General features: G+C 46.7%; 2 protein-coding genes across 3 annotated transcripts in view; one reads left to right on the plus strand and one right to left on the minus strand.

The window, feature by feature from the left end:
* G3BP2 (G3BP stress granule assembly factor 2) overlaps positions 1 to 10,844 on the minus strand; it is an 82,464-nt gene extending 71,620 nt beyond the window's left edge. Inside the window, exon 1 of the mRNA XM_055140399.1 lies at positions 10,656 to 10,844. The gene's annotated coding sequence lies outside the window, so the exon portion shown is untranslated. The remainder of the gene's footprint in view (positions 1 to 10,655) is intronic.
* Positions 10,845 to 10,996: 152 nt separating this feature from the next.
* The window catches only part of USO1 (USO1 vesicle transport factor), an 80,003-nt gene continuing 72,882 nt past the window's right edge, over positions 10,997 to 18,117 (plus strand). Inside the window, exon 1 of one of the 2 annotated variants that reach the window (XM_055140391.1) lies at positions 10,997 to 11,269. In XM_055140391.1, coding sequence (XP_054996366.1) covers positions 11,204 to 11,269 — 66 coding nt within the window. In that variant the 5' untranslated portion in view covers positions 10,997 to 11,203. The remainder of the gene's footprint in view (positions 11,270 to 18,117) is intronic. The other variant, XM_055140392.1, reaches the window with a different exon arrangement.

Consider the following 18,117-nt stretch of genomic DNA (forward strand, 5'->3'; position numbering starts at 1 on the left):
ACAAACAATACAAAATATATTATTTTGGTTCTGCTTTGGGGCAGGGATAGGGTTTCAGGATGGGAACACCTGAAACATGGTGGTGGTAAGGTGTCATGGTGGTGGGATTGGTGTTTGAATATTAAATAAAACCAAACATTGTGAACTACTTTATAAAATTTAAAAAAAATTTTAAAAAAGATAAAGATTGAGGGTGGAAGACAGTTCAAAGGGCCAGAGAGCATGCTCTGTGTGCAGGGAGCCCAGGGTAGTTCTCTGAAGCATGGTAAGTGGCCCCTGAGCACTGTGCTGGGGACACCCAATCTCCCGGCAGCACCATCCCCACCCCTCACAAATGAAGCACCTGAAAATACACAAAAGTCTTGTGGCTGGAGTGATAGGACAGAGATTGTGTGTTTGCCTTGCACCAGGGTTCCATCCTGCCAGGTGTGACCCCTGAGCGCAGAGCCAGGAGTAAGTCGGGGTGTGCCCGAACCACCCCATGTCCCGACCCCATCCCCAATACATAAAGGTCCTGATTTCTTTTCTTTTTTTTTTTTTTGCTTTTTGGATCACACCCGGCAATGCACAGGGGTTACTCCTGGCTCTGCACTCAGGAATTACCCCTGGCAGTGCTTGGGGGACCATATGGGATGCTGAGAATCAAACCCGGGTCGCCCGCATGCAAGGCAAATGCCCTACCCGCTGTGCTATCGCAGCCCAAGGTCCTGATTTCTACTCCCCATGAAATAAATACCAATTGCAGTCACTTAGCTCTGGTCTGGATGACGGTGCCCTCCTGGGAGACGACGGGCGGCGACAATGAGCCACGGAGGCCCGGGTTTATGGCCACTGCCATATGCACTTGGGAGGGCTGAGGTATCTGAAGGCGGGCGGGAGTCAGGCTGGGCCTCGGGACATCTGCTCTGGGAGGCCAGAGTGAACGAGTGCGGCTGCTGGGGGAGGGGAGAAAGCCGACACTCTTCCCGGGTGCTGTCTGCAAGGTCTGGGCCAGACTGGTCTCTGCAAGGACTCTCCCCGCCCTTCTGTGCTCTTGACCTTCTCATCTTCCGTTTCTCTGCCACGCCGCCCGACACGCCTGGCAAAGAATTTTGCCTGCCCCCCAATTCCCTCTTTCCTCAAACTACCTGCCAGTCTGGGAGCCTCCGGCTACCCTCCGTGGATGACTGAGCCCGTCCACCTCTCTGCCTCGTCAGGTCAGAAGGCAAGGCCTCACGGGCAAACTCACTGGAGAGCCAGAGCTGAGGGGGCCCTGGGGAGGTGTGGGCCGGCTGGGAGAAGTCCTGGCCGAGACTCCACAGAGCAGGAGCTGAGGTCTGGGAGCACCAGGGGACTTTATTTATTTATTTTTGGTTTTTGGGTCACACCTGGCGATGCACAGGGGTCACTCTTGGCTTTGCACTCAGAAATTACCCCTGGTGGTTGGTGCTCAGGGGACCATATGGGATGCTGGGAATCGAACCCGGGTCGACCACGTGCAAGGCAAACCCTACCCGCTGTGCTATCGCTCCAGCCCCACCAGGGGATTTTAAATCTTGCCTGTGGACAGGAAACCAATCAGAATTGATAATGGGATGGCTGGGGGGGGGGGGCGCAACCCCATCTCTCTCTCCCTCTCCCTCCCTCCCTTTCCCTTCTCTTTCTCTCTCTCTCTCTCCCTTCCCTTTTCTCTCTCCCTCTCTTTCTCTTTCTCTCCCCCTCTCTCCCTCCATCCTCCCTCTCCCTCACTCCCTCCTTCCCTCTTCCTCCCCCTCTGCCACCCCCTTTCCCTCCACATGCCCCCTGGACCCTCCCCTCTCTTCCCAAACCTCAGGCTCAGGTGTGCACGGTAGAGGCAGGCCGAGCAGGCCCAGACAGGGCCAGATCACAGGCAGGGAGGTGGGTTCTGATGCCCAGGAAAGCCCGGGTTCAAGCAGGGCTTGGACGGGGCCAGGGACAAGGTGCTGAGCACAGGGCTCCTGCCCACAGGATGGGGCCCTGGCAGGAGACCGAGGAAAGTGTACACGGGGTAGGGACAGCAGCGCAGGGACGGGTGATGTCATTCTCAGGTAAAGGGGGGGGCCTGGGCATCTGGGGAGGGACCTGGACCCACGGACCCATCTGTGCAGTGAACCCTCGGCTTGAATCTACTGAGTTTTGTACGCGCATCTTTCGTACGATGCTCAGGAACCCACCAGCGCCAGCGCAGGGCAATCCGCTTTCGCGCTAACAGCCTGAAAGTTTCAGCCTTGAGTGATTTCAGGAGACAGGCTGGAGCGTGACCCTGCCCAGTCCACCCTCCCACATGTCATCTCTGGGGCCAGAGACTCAGGCACATGAGATGGCCCAGCTGCAACGTGCTCCGGGAGCACGGCTTGAGGTGAAGGTGACCGTGACTGTAATAAATCAGCTTAAGTGTCCGTGGAATCTTGGCATTAGCCAATCAAGTGCACTTCAAAGGCTCTGGCTGAGCGGCGGGAGGGGACGGGAGAAAGTTCAGCCCCGTCCTGGCTGTTCTGGATCTGCTTGTTCAGCGCCCAGGGAGGAGACGGACAGGGAAGACGGATGGAAGAGAGGTGACAGTGACATTCCACAGGGGCCAAGAGCACCACAGCCTGGAGCTGAGCAATCTGTCCCTCAAGAGTTGTAGAAAGAAACATCGCAGGAATGGAAAAGGAAATTTTCTTTTCCTTTTGGGTCACACCCGGCGATGCACAGGGCTTACTCCTGGCTCATACACTCAGGAATTACTTGTGGTGGTGCTCAGGGGACCATATGGGAGGCTGGGAATCAAACTCCGGTTGGCCGCATGCAAGGCAAACGCTCTACCCACTGTGCTATCGCTCCAGCCATGGAAAACAAAATTTTCTAATTTAAATACTCTTAAATAAACAATTCTGTCAATTTTTTATAATAAAAACACACCTGGACTGTGCTGCAAGTCAAAAGACCTAAGGCTTTTAGCTTTAGTAGCAAATATAAATACAAAATTGTAAAGTTACTTTTATTTATTTATTTGGTTTTTGGGTCACACCCACGGTGCTCAGGGCTTATTCTGACTCTGAGCTCGGGAATCACTCCTGGAGGTGCTTGGGGGATCATATGGGCTGCCAGGAATCACACCTAGGTGAGACACATGCAAAACCCTACCTGCTGTACTCTGGCCCTCTATAAAATACTTTTAGTGAGTCATATGTGATGTCTTTGAAAATTTGGTTGCTTCTTTTGGGGGGTGGGTAGAGCAACATAACAGAACATTTTAGCCCATATGCTTTTAAATAATATAAAAATAAATAGGTTTCCAGCTTTCTTGCCATCACCTTTCCCAAGGAATCTAGAACTTTTCAAAAAGTAATTTGAAAAGCACTTCAGAGACTACACTAAGAAAAGATGAAGATGCCATTTGCATCATGACGAGTAAGGAGAGAGTGAATGGGGAGTGGCAATGCATACCTCAGGCTGGACAGCCCGCTAATCTATTTTCTCATATACAAGATAGTTTATATTGACATACATATTTATGTATCCTGAAAGATAAGAATCCTTTATACTGGGACTGGAGCGACAGCACAGTGGGTAGGGTGTTTACCTTGCATGCAGCTGACATAGGTTCCCATATGGTCCTCCAAGCACTGCCAGGAGTAATTCCTGAATGCAGAGCCAGGAGTAACCCCTGTGCATCGCCGGGTATGACCCAAAACAGAAAAAACAAAAAATCCTTTAGACTGATTGCCTGGGTGGCTAAGGAAAAGGAGGGGGAACCTCACTATTCCCCTTCAGTACTTTTCATTTCCACCATGTAAATGTATTATCCATGAAGACGAGGAGGAGGTGGAGGTGGAGGAGGAGGTGGAGGAGGAGGAGGAGGAGGAGGAGGAGGAGGAGGAGGAGGAGGAGGAGCAGGAGGAGGAGAAGGAGAAAACCGCATCACTGCATCACTGCTGTGATGGTGAAAGCAAGGCAAACTGGCCACCTGGAGGCTGAGACGGGGTTCCTTGGGGGCTTCTGTCTAATCCTAAGAGTGTGTTATTTCTCCCACAGATATTTACAGATGACTAAATATTGATTTCTATGGTAGTTCTGGGTGACTAACAAAACAATAAAACAGCACGCAAATAAACTTTTCTTATTCACACCGTAAGTCTAAGCAACACCGTAGAATATCTGCTCTCATGCACTTAAGCTCAAAGTGGAAATGTCCTCACTAGCAGATTCATTCATCTATTTAAAAGTGACCAAATGTTGGGGCCGGGCACAGCGCCGAGAGCTTTGCCTTTGTCTGTGACCGACATGGGTTCGATCTCCGGCATCCCATATGGCTCCCTGAGTGATTCCTAGGAGTGATTCCTCAGTGCAAAGCCAGGAGTAACCCCTAAGCACTTCCACGTGTATCCTTCTTCACTCCCAAAGATAAAGTAAAATAAAGTGCTTTGCAAAAAATTTCTTTCTTTTTTTTTTTTTTTTTTTTTGCTTTTTGGGTCATACCCAGAGATGCTCAGGGGTTACTCCTTGCTCTGCACTCAGGAATTACTCCTGGCAGTGCTTGGGGGACCATATGGGATGCCGGGGATTGAACCCGGGTCAGCCGTGTGCAAGGCAAATGCCCTACCCACTGTACTATCAGTCTGGCCCCATTTTTTTCCCCCAAATAAATAAATAAATAAATGGAAGTGAGCAATGTTTACCATGTGTCAGATATTGAGGATATTACCCCCAAACACCTACCTCAGCTACACACACAGGATAAAACAATTTATAAAAGGGCTAGATTCCCTACCTTTACAGGCCTACATTTTGGTATGGGAGTGAGGAGAAAGACCAGAAGCAAGATAGAGATGTAAAACAGAGGGCTGGGGAGGCAGTACAGGGATTCCGGTGTCTAGCTGGCACACACCAACCCCGACGCAACCCCTGCATCACCAGGTGAAGCCCTGAGCACTGCCAGACTGGCCCTAGGGTCTAGGCCCCCCGGAGTCTGAGCAGAGCCGCAATCTGTCCAGCCTGCTTGGAACGATTCATGAGGAGTGGCCCCGGCATCCCGAAGCACTGCTTGGGATAGCCCACCCCTACCCCTGCAAAAAAAAAATATATATATAAATTACATAGTCCATCGTGCATAGACCTGAAGGCACATTTTCCCTTCATAAATCTGAAACTAGGGGGGCTGGAGCCATAGCACAGCGGGTAGGGCATTTGCCTTGCACTCGGCCGACCGGGGTTCGATTCCCAGCATCCCATATTGTCCCCTGAGCACCGCCAGGAGTAATTCCTGAGTGCAGAGCCAGGAGTAAGCCCTGTGCATCGCTGGGTGTGATGCAAAAAAAAAAAAATCTGGAACTAGGATGTATCTTTTGGTAAATGACACCAAATAAGAGGCAGCGGTTTGACATTCTTTCTTTCTTGGAGGTATGTATCTGATAGAAAATGAAAATATACATGAAAAGAAAGCAAGGGGGCAGGGTAAGAAGAGAATGAGAAGTCAAGGGCTTCAGTTATGCCAGTGATATGAGTGACAGGTAGAGCCAGATATCCAAAACACAGACTCAACAGAACTGAGACCGAATAAGAACCGCTGAAATTCTGTCAACGTGCCCATCAAGGTGACAGGTGAGGGTGGAGGAGGCGGGGGCGGGGAGGGACTCCAGGGACACTGGCGGAGGGAAGCTGACACCGGTGCTGCATTATTGTATGCCTAAAGCTCAACTATCAGTAACTTTGTAAATAATGGCTCTTTAATGAAAAAAAGCTTTTTAAAGAGAGAAAAATGAAAATAGGTAGGGAAAGTAAATGCATCAGGCTGGTCCCTGAGCACAGCCAGGAATGATTCCTGAGCAGGAGCACGGAGTTAGCAGAGCTGGGGGTGGCCCAAACACCACCCCCGCCATCCCCACCAAAACTCAGAACAAGCCCAGACTGCTAAGTGCCACGCCGAGCAGAGGAAGGCAAGCAAAGCAAGCGCGAAGGCTGCAGCTCCAGGGAGCGGAGAACTATGAAACGTTAGCACAAACTTAAATAAGATGGAGGGTGAGGGGCTGGAGCCATAGCACAGTGGGTAGGGCATTTGCCTTGCACACGGCCAACCTGGGTTCGATTCCCAGCATCCCATATGGTCTCCCAAGCACCGCCAGGAGTAATTCCTCAGTGCAGAGCCAGGAGTAACCCTTGTGCATCGCCGGGTGTGACCCAAATAGCAAAATAAAATAAAATAAAAAAGATGGAGGGTGAGTCCTTCCTCCCTGTGGGCCACGCATTCGGCACCCCCCATCGCAGGGAAGTGAAGCTATAAAGATCCTAAGCGGAAAGCAGTTTTCTGGGACACAAGGAAGCCAGCGCGGCTGAAGCAGAGGGACTGCAAAGGAGAAAGGTCAGAGGGATAAAGAGGGCTCGGATGACTTAGCGGCTAGAGGGCTACCCACCGCCTGATGATGATCACTATAGCAAGGGCAGCAGGAGGGCACGTGTGGAAGTGCCAGGCTCGTGAGCCCGACGGCCAGTTTACGCTCCTGCACCCGCTCTTCCTAGCAGTGGAACGAGGGGCAAGGGACCGCGCCAGCCTGGGAACTTTAGTAGCCGCTTCATCAGTATCAATTTATTCTGCAGAGTATTGTTTCACAAATGGATAATATTTGTATCAACAGTGAGCCCAGATATTGATTTTCCACTACCCGAGTATTAAAAAACATGGGTATGAAGAATATCCATGTGCAAGTATCATCTCTACTGAGCCTCTTAGAACAGGCATAATCAACATTCCAGCCCATCCACCACCCCCCAGACCCCAAAATATTTCATTGTTATTGCTGATTTTTTTTTAAGTAAAATAGTTTTATTTTGGGACTATGAGGAGGGTGAGAGTAACATATTCAATCAAGAATGCTGGCTTCTCTGGAGGTGGGGAGGGAGTTTCCGGGGGTAACCCATAAAACAGAAGACAGGAATTATGCATCCCAAATTGAGATGTGGGAGACCTCAGAATGGGGGTGTGCCTAAAAGCTATTTTATTTAACTGGCAAATAACATTTAACATGAGATCTGCTCTTTTATATATATTTTTTTAAACAGGGGGGTCATGAGGGCATCACTGAGGGTGGGGGAGGCAGGCAGTGAACAGGAATCAAACTCAGGGCCTTGCCCATGTGAGTCACCGAGTATTTGAACCATTTCCTGGCCTTCCAAGCAGTTCAAGAAAATGAATTTCAAAGCAACGAATTTTACAGGCTGAAAAGACAGACAGCAAATACTTGTCTTGCAAGCAGCTGACCCAAACTCAATCCCTGGCACCATATAGGTTCCCTGAGGCTTGCCAAAAGTGATCCCTGAGCTAAAAGTAAGATCTTAGCACAGTAGTGCCCCCCCCCCCAAAATAAAACTGTAACACTGTAGCACTGTCGTCCAGATTTGCTAGTTCATCCATTTGCTTGAGCGGGCACCAGTAACGTCTCTATTGTGAGACTTGTTGTTACTATTTTTGGCATATCGAATACGCTATGAGGATCTTGCCAGGCTCTGCCATGCGGGCGGGATACTCTCGGTAACTCGCCGGGCTCTTGGAGAGTGATGGAGGAATCGAACCCCGGTCAGCCTCGTGCAAGGCAAACATCCTACCCACTGTGCTATTGCTCCAGTTCCAAAACAAACACAAAAAACCTTAATTTGAAGCAATGAATTTTGCCAGTATTTCTTTGTCAGGTAGGTTAAGAAAGGTTAATTTCACTTATCCATGTTAGTGTTAGATTATGGATTTTTAATGAGTTGTGGGAATTTCTTCCTGAATGTTTAGATTTAGAAGTCAGATATCTAACACGGAAGACAGGTTGTCACAATGTTTTCACTTCCTTCCTTTAAAGAAAGGATCCTTCATGCGAAAGCATTATGCTAGATGATTAAAAGACACAAACAGAACCATGGTCCCTGACTTTCCTCCATTGGCAGGAGTGGAGTTTTATTTCTCTAAAATAAGGGATTTAGGGGCTGGAGCGATAGCATAGCGGGTAGGGCATTTGCCTTGCACGCGGCCGACCCAGGTTCGATTCCCAGCATCCCATATGGTCCCCTGAGCACCGCCAGGGGTAATTCCTGAGTGCAGAGCCAGGAATGACCCCTGTGCATCGCCGGGTGTGACCCAAAAAGCAAAAAAATAAAAAAATAAAAAATAAATAAAATAAAATAAGGGATCTATTTCATGATCATTCCTCAGTCTGATGCCTCTGCTCCTCTTTTACATTCATCTAGGGGGAGGATTAACCACTGCACCCCTCAGCCTTTTGGGGTTTGGACTGTCAAGTAGCTTGGCCCCTTCCCTGATATCAGACAGGCAACACTGGATGGCAGGGGCGGAAGTTAAGTGGGTTCTACCGCCTCTTCTCTGTATCCAGGGGATACTGACGAGAAAGCCCATAGCACCCCACTAATGGCCTATTATAGTCGCCAAAATTTAAAGCAAGGCATTTTGAATGGTTGGTGTCTTAAAACAACTCTGCTAAAACGTCTCACTCTGTTTTTCTGCTACCAAATAGTCCCTGTGGTAGCCCCGCATCAGCTTAGAGGCTCGACCTAGTGTCCCAAGGAATAATGGGAAGTCGCGAGAAGAGCTCAGAACGGGGTGGATTTAGGGACTGCGTAAGATTTTTGTGCACATTTCTTGGTAATAAAAATATTCAGGAGCAGAGAGAGCAGGGAGATTAAGATATATGCCTTGCATGCAGCCTCTCTGGATAGCTCCCCAGTACCACATGGTCCACAAACATCCCTGCAACAAAATGCCCCGAGGCAATTATAGAAAGCAAATAGCAAGGGCCTATTTTTAAAGCCGAGGACAATGTGGGGCAAACACTGGGCTACGTTTTGAATTTTTGTGTTTCTGGGGCCACACCTGGTGTTGCTCTAGGCTTGCTCCTGGTTATGTGCTCAGGGATCAGTCCTTGTGATGCTGGGGATTGATGCTGGGGGAAAGTACTGGATGCAGGGGTTGGAATCTGTGTGTGCCAGGTGCAAGGCAAGTGCTTTACCTGCTATACTATTACGCCAGCCCCAAGACACACTATTTTTAGCCAATATGATCCCCATCACTCTCCAAGTCTCCTGGACTTATAGTGGCATGAAGGGAACAATTTTCACCACAGCCTTTGTACTATGTGTCACCTACTATTTCCACATCACAGATGAAAAAAGAACCTTCCTCTTCAGCACGTCATATACCCTTTGATGCTTTCTTCTCTTATCCCCTAATATCATTTTTTATGAGACAGTGCTCAGCCAGAAATGCAAAATGAATAACAAAGTCCAGCCTTTAATAGTTCCCTTAAGAAGTCTTTAGCACATAGTAACTAGGAAGTGCTAGTATATACACACACACACATACATATATATTTACTTCCCAGAAAGCTTTCAGATGATGCCATAATTAATCCTTCTTATGACAAGGAGGGGGCAGAGAGGGGTGGGGGGGGCATACCCAGTGTGCCCAGGGCTGACTTCTTGCTCTGTACTCAGGGATCACTCCTGCCTGGCCACAAAGACCATATGTATACCAGTATTGAACCCAGGGCAGTCACATCCAAGAAAAGCACCCTGGCTGCTATACTATCTCTCTGGCCCCAGAATTAAATCTTAAGAAACAAGCAGAAGTTTCCTTGGTGGTAAGGCAGAAGGGGAAAGGCATATCTGGGAACGAGGAGGGGGCAGAGGCCAGAACACAGCGGGGCCAGTGTGGTAAGCTAAGTTTGGGCGACACTATGCAGAGAATGAGCAACCACTGGAGGATTTGAAGACGACTAATAGGAGTAGATATTGTTGGCTGAAAACTGAACGAGAGGGAAACCACGGCTTGAATGCAGATGAACTAGTTAGGAAGCTATTATTGCCCTAATCTTGCTGAAAACTGATGAAATAAAAATATGTCAGAGGCAGAGAAGATGGAGAGCCGAGGACCTATTTCAGACAATCTGAGCAATGATCAGGCTTAACCACTGGCCATTTTGGGGTGAAATCCAGAGTCTAAGATTTTTTTCTGAGCTTCCTTCTTCTAGTCCAGGCAATTCTTTGGCCAGTGCTATCATTAAGCATAGCAGGGCGCACAGAAACCACATACTGATTTTCTTTTTCTTGAAGGGAGGTTGGGGAAGATGATGCGACCTTTTGGTGGAGGGTGGAGCATATAAGCGTGCAGGTATATATATCAGTTGTCTAGACCCTGCGTTCTTTTGGCGGGGGAGTGGGGGTTAAGAAATTTGTAAGAGGGATGTGTACCTGGAAATTACATTTTGAAAGGAAAAAGGCCCACTGATTTTTTTTTAAATGACATTTTTCCTGCTTAGAAAAGAAATGACACTGATAATACACAGGTACGCCATGCACTAGCTGCCAAGCCGATACTGCAGATCAATATATTTCCTCTAGTAAGCTAAAGGCAGAATTCCATAGGTTTCTTTCTTACACCACTTGTAAATAGCAGGGCACCCAGGGTTTAGATCTAGGAATTCCTTTCAGCAGAAGATAAGAAATGCGCCCTCCCGTGGTGGAGAAAAGAGGGGGGGTGTCGAGCAGCCTTTTTTACCACCAAACAAAGACCGGTGAAGAAATGCAATTTCGGGGGTTCCGAAGGCCATCACGCTCCTATGGCTAATCCGAAAAAAAAAAAATCAAAAGAACCCTTCCAGGGTCGTCGACCCCCTTACCTGTCACGTCGACCGAAGGACAATTTCACTTTCGACTCAACAAAACACGATCCCAGCCAGATGTGCTCGCGGGCTGCAGGTGCCGACGGGCGGCAATTAAATGTCCGCAAAGCCGAAGCACTAAGGGGGGCTGCACGCCTGCCGCCCAGGCCCGGCTTCTACCACGTGGGTGGCAGGGACCCGCAGCAGCAACCCGGGGAGGGAGGGAAGGGGGCGTGTCCCGGGGCGGGGGGCGGGGCCCGGGCGTGGGCGTGGCCCTGGCGACCCGGGCGGCAGCTCCGCGGCGCTGGCTCGTTCTCCCCCGGAGCCTTCGCCCTTCGAGCCGCCACGTAATGCCACGTCCGCGCGCATGCGCATCGCCCCGGCTTGGCGGAGGCTGTTTCCGGGCTCCGGGACTCGCGCGGCGGCCACCACCGAGTCGGAGGCGGTGGCGGCCGAGGCCGCGGGGTGCACGGGGCGAGCTCGAGGGGCCCGAGCCGCGGCGCTGAGGGGGACGTCTCTGTTTCATTTCGCGACGGGGCCGGGCGAGCCGGTGGCAGCGCGGCGAGATGAATTTCCTGCGCGGGGTCATGGGGGGGCAGAGTGCCGGACCTCAGCACACCGAAGCCGAGACGGTGAGCGGACCCGCGACGCCGGGGCCGGGGCCGGGCAGACGCCGGGACGGACGACCTCGGAGTGGGGGGGGGGGGTGGCCCGGAGGTGCCGCCCGGAGCCCCGCCGCGGCCCGGGGGACCCGCACGCCCCCCTCTCCCCTCGCCTCCCGCCCCCGAAACCACCTCAGCCACCTCAGCGCCGTCCCCGCCGCGGCGCCTCCTCCCGGCTGTCAGCCGCCGCGCCCCGCAGCCCCGCGACGCCGGGCGGGTGAGGGGGATCCTCGGGGGTCCCCCCGCCGCCCCGGGAAGGGACCGATCCCGGGTGGGAGGTTTCCGGACCGGTCTCCCTCGTGTCCCTCCCTCCCGGCGGCCGACGGGCGCCGCGGTCCCGCACCCTCCCGCGGAGAACCCTGGGGACGCCTGCGAAGACGCGGGCCACCCAGCTGTTCCTCCCGGGGCGCCGGCGAGCGGGGGGCACCAGGCCACCTGCCCCTGTCTTTCCCGCGGGGGGAAGGTTGTTCTGCAAGGTGCTCCCGTGCCGATTCCCCCCGCCCCCCAGATCTATGTCACTGGGGAAATAACTCATTTCGACGTTGCATAGATAGGAATCTTTCTCGGGCCAGATCCCTCTTGGGAACCCCAGAGCCCCCGCCCCCCACTCTCCCTTCCACTCACCCCAGTGAGAAGCCCCTGAGTCGGTACTCATTGCTGGGAACGCGATTTTGCAGCATCAGTTTCAAATACATACATATATATATATATATATATATATATATATATAGATTAGCCACTGAAAACAGTATTTCAAGATTATCCTTAATTTTAGATTTGGGTAGAGTTTACTTTGAAGTTGGGTTTGTGTCTGTTGGAAATGGAGGTGGAGGACCGACCTTTTAAACCCCTTAATAAATGCTTCGAGAAGAAATTAAAACCTACAGAAAAATGACTGACATTTAAAATGTAAATTTGGGGTAGTATTTATACACATAACTGGGATGCCTGTGAACAGAGGTCCTGTGTTCGGTGTTATTGGGGTCCTGAAGGCGTCGTTTGTCACATGCTTACCTTGTGTGAGTACTATGTTGAGCTCTTTATGGTCCATCGTTCTCCTTTAATTCACAAGAACCCGGCAAGATCAGGGATAGTAAGTACCCACACTCTCGAAATGAGGGAAGGATGCTTGGCTTTGAAATACTAGGACCAAGGTCACACAGCTAGCGGTAGAGCCAGGGTCCAACCAGGGTTTGCCTTACTTCAGAGCTCTAGCTGTATTGCTCGTTTTACTGTTTATATTTGCGTTGGTCTCTGGGAAATTTGGAGATTTAGAGATTATTAAAATTAACTGCAAAGATCTAGGTTAGAACTGGTTAGAGCAGAAGTTGAAAGCTGGTGAATTTGTTTTCGGTGTCTTCAAAAGTTGGACATTTTCTCAGCACACATAAAATTAATATCTGGCTTCTCTCATCCATTCCCCCAGTACAAGTGGCACTACCCCATAGAGCATCATGCTCCCCCAGATCACTGTAGTCATAGCCTACCTCAAGCATACCTCATTGACTTTACTTTTCTGATAATTTTTTTTTTTTTGCTTTTTTTGGGTCACACCTGGCGATGCACAGGGGTCACTCCTGGCTCATGCACTCAGGAATCACCCCTGGCGGTGCTCAGGGGACCATATGGGATGCTGGGATTCGAACCCGGGTTGGCCGCGTGCAAGGCAAACGCCCTACCCGCTGTGCTATCGCTCCAGCCCCTCTGATAATTTTTGAGACACCAAGTTTTTACGTGTTAAGTATTACATTAGAGTTGTTATTATTAGACCTTTACCCTTGCCTTTGTTCTTAATTTGCAAGGGGATAATTAATAACTTATATGTAAAAAGAAAATGTTTGCTCCTAAGGTTATGAGGAAGATAATGTGAAATAGAACCAACCCCTTATGAGGTGCTCAATAAAAGTCTTTTTTTGGGGGGGCTTGTTTCTTAGAAAATAATTTTGTTGTTGTTCTATTGGCCTGTGACAATGACTTATTTTTGTTTTTCTTTTGAACCACACCTGGTTGGGTTCAAGGCTTACTTCTGACTTTATGCTCAAGGATCACTCCTAGAGTGGCTCAGGGGACCGTATGGGGAGCCTCGGATTGAACACAGGCCAGCCGTTTGCAAGGCAAGTGCCTTACCTGCTGCACGGTATCTCTGGCCCCCATGATGACTTTTGTTGAAAAGACGTATAGTTAGTTGAGTATAGAGTTTTAAGATGAAAGGTCCTTTTTTCAGAGTATCCATTTTACAAGTTAGGAACCTGAAGCTCAATAGTAAAGCAACTCACACAAAATTTAGATCTGAGACCAAGTTTTTCAAAGTAAGTGGTTTTTGCTCTCATGATTTCACAGTGAAATTTAAGTACCACTTGTACATGTCTATGCTCAAGTCCTTGTTCTTGCATAACCTGGAGCATGTTCACTCAAAATTGGAAAAGTGATTGTCTTCTGAGGTTTATTCTGAGTTATGATATAAATAAAATTTGTTTCGCCTTCATTTTATCAGAAGGTCTAACAAATATGAGAGATCATGGACCACTAATTTAGAAGTATTTATAGAGCATCAGTGGAGTGTATAGTACCATATTAGGTGTTTTAATTAGTAATTTGATCTGACCTGGATATTCTAGTTGCCAGAGCTTATACTCTCGTGACTTTTACATATCTTAATACTTTGGGTTTTTTTCCATGTCTGTAAAAGTAAATTTTCATTGAGATTTTCCATCTGCCATGCTTTATCTCACATTTTTTTCCCATGGAAAACCATTTCTTAAATGTAAAGCATACCTTTCCTTTAAAACCATCATCAAGAACTTCATCTTTCTCCCCCAGAGTAATAAGCTCCTCATGAATAATCTTGATTTTTATCAGAAATACATTGCGGGAAAGGTGCCAGGGCTTGACTTCAGCATCTCTTAAAGCGAGAAGCATGTGCCCTACGACTGAGCGACATCCCCAGCCTGGGAATTACGCATTCCTTGTGCTTTCTGCCATTTTCTCCATTTGTACTTGTGTCAGCCTTCTGGACTGTAAAGTTTCTTCAGATCAGGATTCATATGTATTTTAATATTGACTTTTTCATAGTAGGAGTCAATAAATATTTGTTAATTATTGTGTGTGAAAGAAATTACAGATCTGTAATCATAGCAGTGTATAAAAACAATACTTTTTTTTAAAGACTGTAGGAAACAAAAGTTCAGAAATGATTCAAGTGAGTAAGACTTTTTTTCTAAAGGGGTTTTTCAAATTTACCACTGCTTTGATTGCTCACCGGCCTTTTCTTGCCAAACAAGTATCATCTAAGTGTATGAGAATCATTTATTAATTGTTAAATGCCTACTTTTTCATCCCTTCACTTAGCAGTAACTTTGGACTAATATTAAAGTGTTTTCAAAAACAGAGCAGTGCATTTATATTTGTATCACATAACAGCCAATTCTATATATCCTGGATATTCAAAACCTAGAATTTCATCATTATGAAGCATTTTATATTTTAGACTCAAATATGTTCTTAACTTGACTCTCTTTTTAACTTTAGATAGAGAGAGAAACCAGTTTTGATAATCAGAGCTTCCTTAGTCCTTTGCTGGCTACAAATAGGAGCTAATTATTGTGAAAATTCTATTCTTTGAATGCTCACACATGCTTAAATTTTCATCCACCTCCAACTAATATCTTTTTTAAACGCTAGTTTCTTGAAAATTCCCAGAAAAGTATTAGCAGCGTGCGCTGATAAATCATGGCAGGAGGAGAGGGTTTCTGTTCTCAAGTTGAATGCCAACCACAGCACAGAAGTTGCTTAAGTCCAGAAAAAGTATGAAGCATCACAGTGCTGTTACGGTCTTTTTTTAGATCAGACTTTGATCAGCTGCTCAGAAAGCAAAAGGGCTAGCAATATAGCCACAGATGTCCTTTTCTGTAGTGCAAATTGTTTTCAGCATTATGTGCTTAGACTTACACAAGGTTTTGGGGTGGTGAAGCACATTTCATACCAAGATTATCAGTGCATATTCCAAAGTTCCTTTTTGAGGTTTTTGTTTGTTTGTTTTGGTAATTGCATTAATGACAGGGTCTGTGGCATGACTTGTTTTCCTTTTTTTGCTTCTCATGGCCCACTTGCAGTAGCTGTCAGAGAAAAACCATTAAAATGATTTGTGTTTGGGGGCCGAAGAGATAGTTCAGCAGGTAGGCATTTACCTTGCGCATGCCAGACCCAGGTTTGATCTCTGTCATCACATATGATCCCACAATCCTACCAGTAGTGATCCCTGAGTGCATAGCCAGAAGTAAGCCCTGAGCACTGCTGAGTGTGACCCCAAACCAAAAATTAAACTAAGTAATGTTTTTTAAAGATTTGTTTTGTTTATGTTATAATCAACCAAAAATTTTCTTTGTTGAAGGCGTGGTGTTTTTTGTTGTTGTTTTGTTTTGTTTTGGGCAGCACCTGCCAATGCTCAGGGGTTACTCCTGGCTCTTAGGAATTACTCCCAGTGGGACTGTTTGGAATGCTAGGGATTGAATCCAGCTTGGCCAGTGCAAGGCAAGTACCCGGCCCACTGGGTTTGAATTTCATCCCATTACCTACTAGTGTTGTGGATTTTGTGTAAGTTGCTAACCCACCGTGTCTCTTCTTTCCTCACTTCTAAAGTGGGACCAGCAGCAGCACTTTATCTCTAGAGTTTTTATGAAAGTTAAATGAATTTTTTAAAATATGAAGAATTTTAGAATCAGAGCTGGCAGTGAAGAGCTTACCGGCTTATTTCCCACTCTGTGCTCAGGGCTCACGCTTGGCACCACACAGGGAATCGGGTCCCTCCAAGGGTCCAACCCAGGCTTCATGCTAGCAAGCCTGTGTTATGTCTCCCGCCCTGTAGTTGCCATTTTTTAACAACTTTAAGATGCACGTTATCATTTAAACAGCTTGAAATTGGATTGCATCTTGCAATTATGCTTGAACCATATTTCTTTTTTCTTGTTAATGTTTTTTAAATGCCAGAACTTATAGCTACTTACATTATATAAAGTACCGTATTAGCCGTCATTACTGCCAGCCTAGTTTTTTTCAAGAATAGGTAGACATCTAGATTTCATATAAACATCTGTCAGTTTTGAAATTTTGGCTTAAAATTTCTTTGAAACACTGGTAGGCATAATAATTTTTTCAGCTAGCATAGCATTGTCAGAGCAATGGCTCAGAGATGGAGCACATGCTTTGCATGCCAGAGCTGGGGATTTCATCCTTGGCACCCTGAGAATCACTGGGAGTGGCCCAAAAACTAAATTAAGGAAAGAAGAGCAACTGAGAAAATATATAGCTTTTATCATTACTTACCCAGTAAATTTGAGTTGGTTTTTTTTTTTTTTGTGACCCTGAACCCAGGATATTAAATGTGCAAGGCAAGTGCTTATAAATACCCAGCCCAAACTGAGTATTTTTAACATAGTCTAAAATGTATTAGGTAGCCTTAGATTCTGGTTTATTCTTGCATCTTCAGGTAAAGTAATTGATGTTGAAATATTTTGGAGTACAGTTGATCCTTGTTCATCAATTCTATATTTACATGTTTACCTGCCAGCAAAAATTTATATGTAATGCACATTTCAGTACTTGCAACTCTTGTTGACCTGTGCAACCCCAGCTGAGATAGAATAAAATTCTCTGCCGTCTTTCAGTTCTCATACTGTAATTTAGTCCTTTTCAAAGTGATTTCACTGTTAAAATACCGCCAAGTTAAGCAAAGAGTTGTAAAGTGTGCACCAGTGTACAAGCGGCCCTGGGTTCCTTACCTAAAACCAACACCTCCCCCTCCAAAAAAAAATAATAAATAATATGATTGCCTCAAATGTAGTGCTGAAGTGTTGTCTAGTGTTGCTAAACATGAAAAGGCTGTGATGTACTTCATGGAGAAAACAGGTGTGAGATACTTTTTTCAGGCACGAGCGATTGCTGTAGTAGCTGTGAATTTAGTACTGATGAATCAAGAAAATAAGAAAATACATTAAATAAGATGTCTTTAAACATAATAAGATGAATGATGAAGAGCTTCATCTTATTCTTCCCTAGGATGAAATCGTTCAGAATCTGCTAATTAAGGGGTAGAATCGTGATGATTTTATAGAACACAAATACCATGAATAACAAAAAATCAGCTGTAGTTAGAAAACTGATAGTCAACCAACTGGTATGTTAGAACAGATCATGGAATAAAAGGAAAGTGTAGTGTATTCTAAAAGTTTCTTAAGATTTTCCTGTTGCTTAAATAATATTGAAAAGATACTTAAAATAAATGTATTTTAAGGTCTAAAATTGAATCTTCTTCTCATCACAATTTTATTTTCCATTGTCAGAGGTACTTTCTAAAAATGTTTGGTATGCATTCTTTCAGATTGTTTATTTGCATTTGCCAATGTTTATTATACAAGTGAGTTTTTTTGTAGGATCTAAGTATACCCCATTTGTTTTTTTAAAAAAATTATATATACATTAGATCCATTAATCAATAAAAATAATAGATTACCCCCTCTCCCAGTGTTTCAAAGTACCAATTTCTTTGTTCCAAGCAAACGGGCTGTTTTTTTTTTTTTCTTTTTGGGCCACACTCCTGGCTCACGAGACCATATGGGATGCTGGCAGTCAAACCTGAGTGGGCCGAGTGCAAGGCAAACGCTCTACTCACTGTGCTATCACTTCAGCTCCCAGGCTGGGTTATTTTGTCATTATTAGCAGTGTTCTCTTCTGTGCCTTTACATCTTTCATCAGGCACCGTTACTTGTTTCAACAGTCATCAAAATGTGCCTTGATGGAGTATGCTGAGATAATGAATAATT

The sequence above is a fragment of the Sorex araneus genome, chromosome 5, assembly GCF_027595985.1.
Source record: "Sorex araneus isolate mSorAra2 chromosome 5, mSorAra2.pri, whole genome shotgun sequence".
In the NCBI taxonomy this organism is placed as follows: Eukaryota; Metazoa; Chordata; class Mammalia; order Eulipotyphla; family Soricidae; genus Sorex; species Sorex araneus.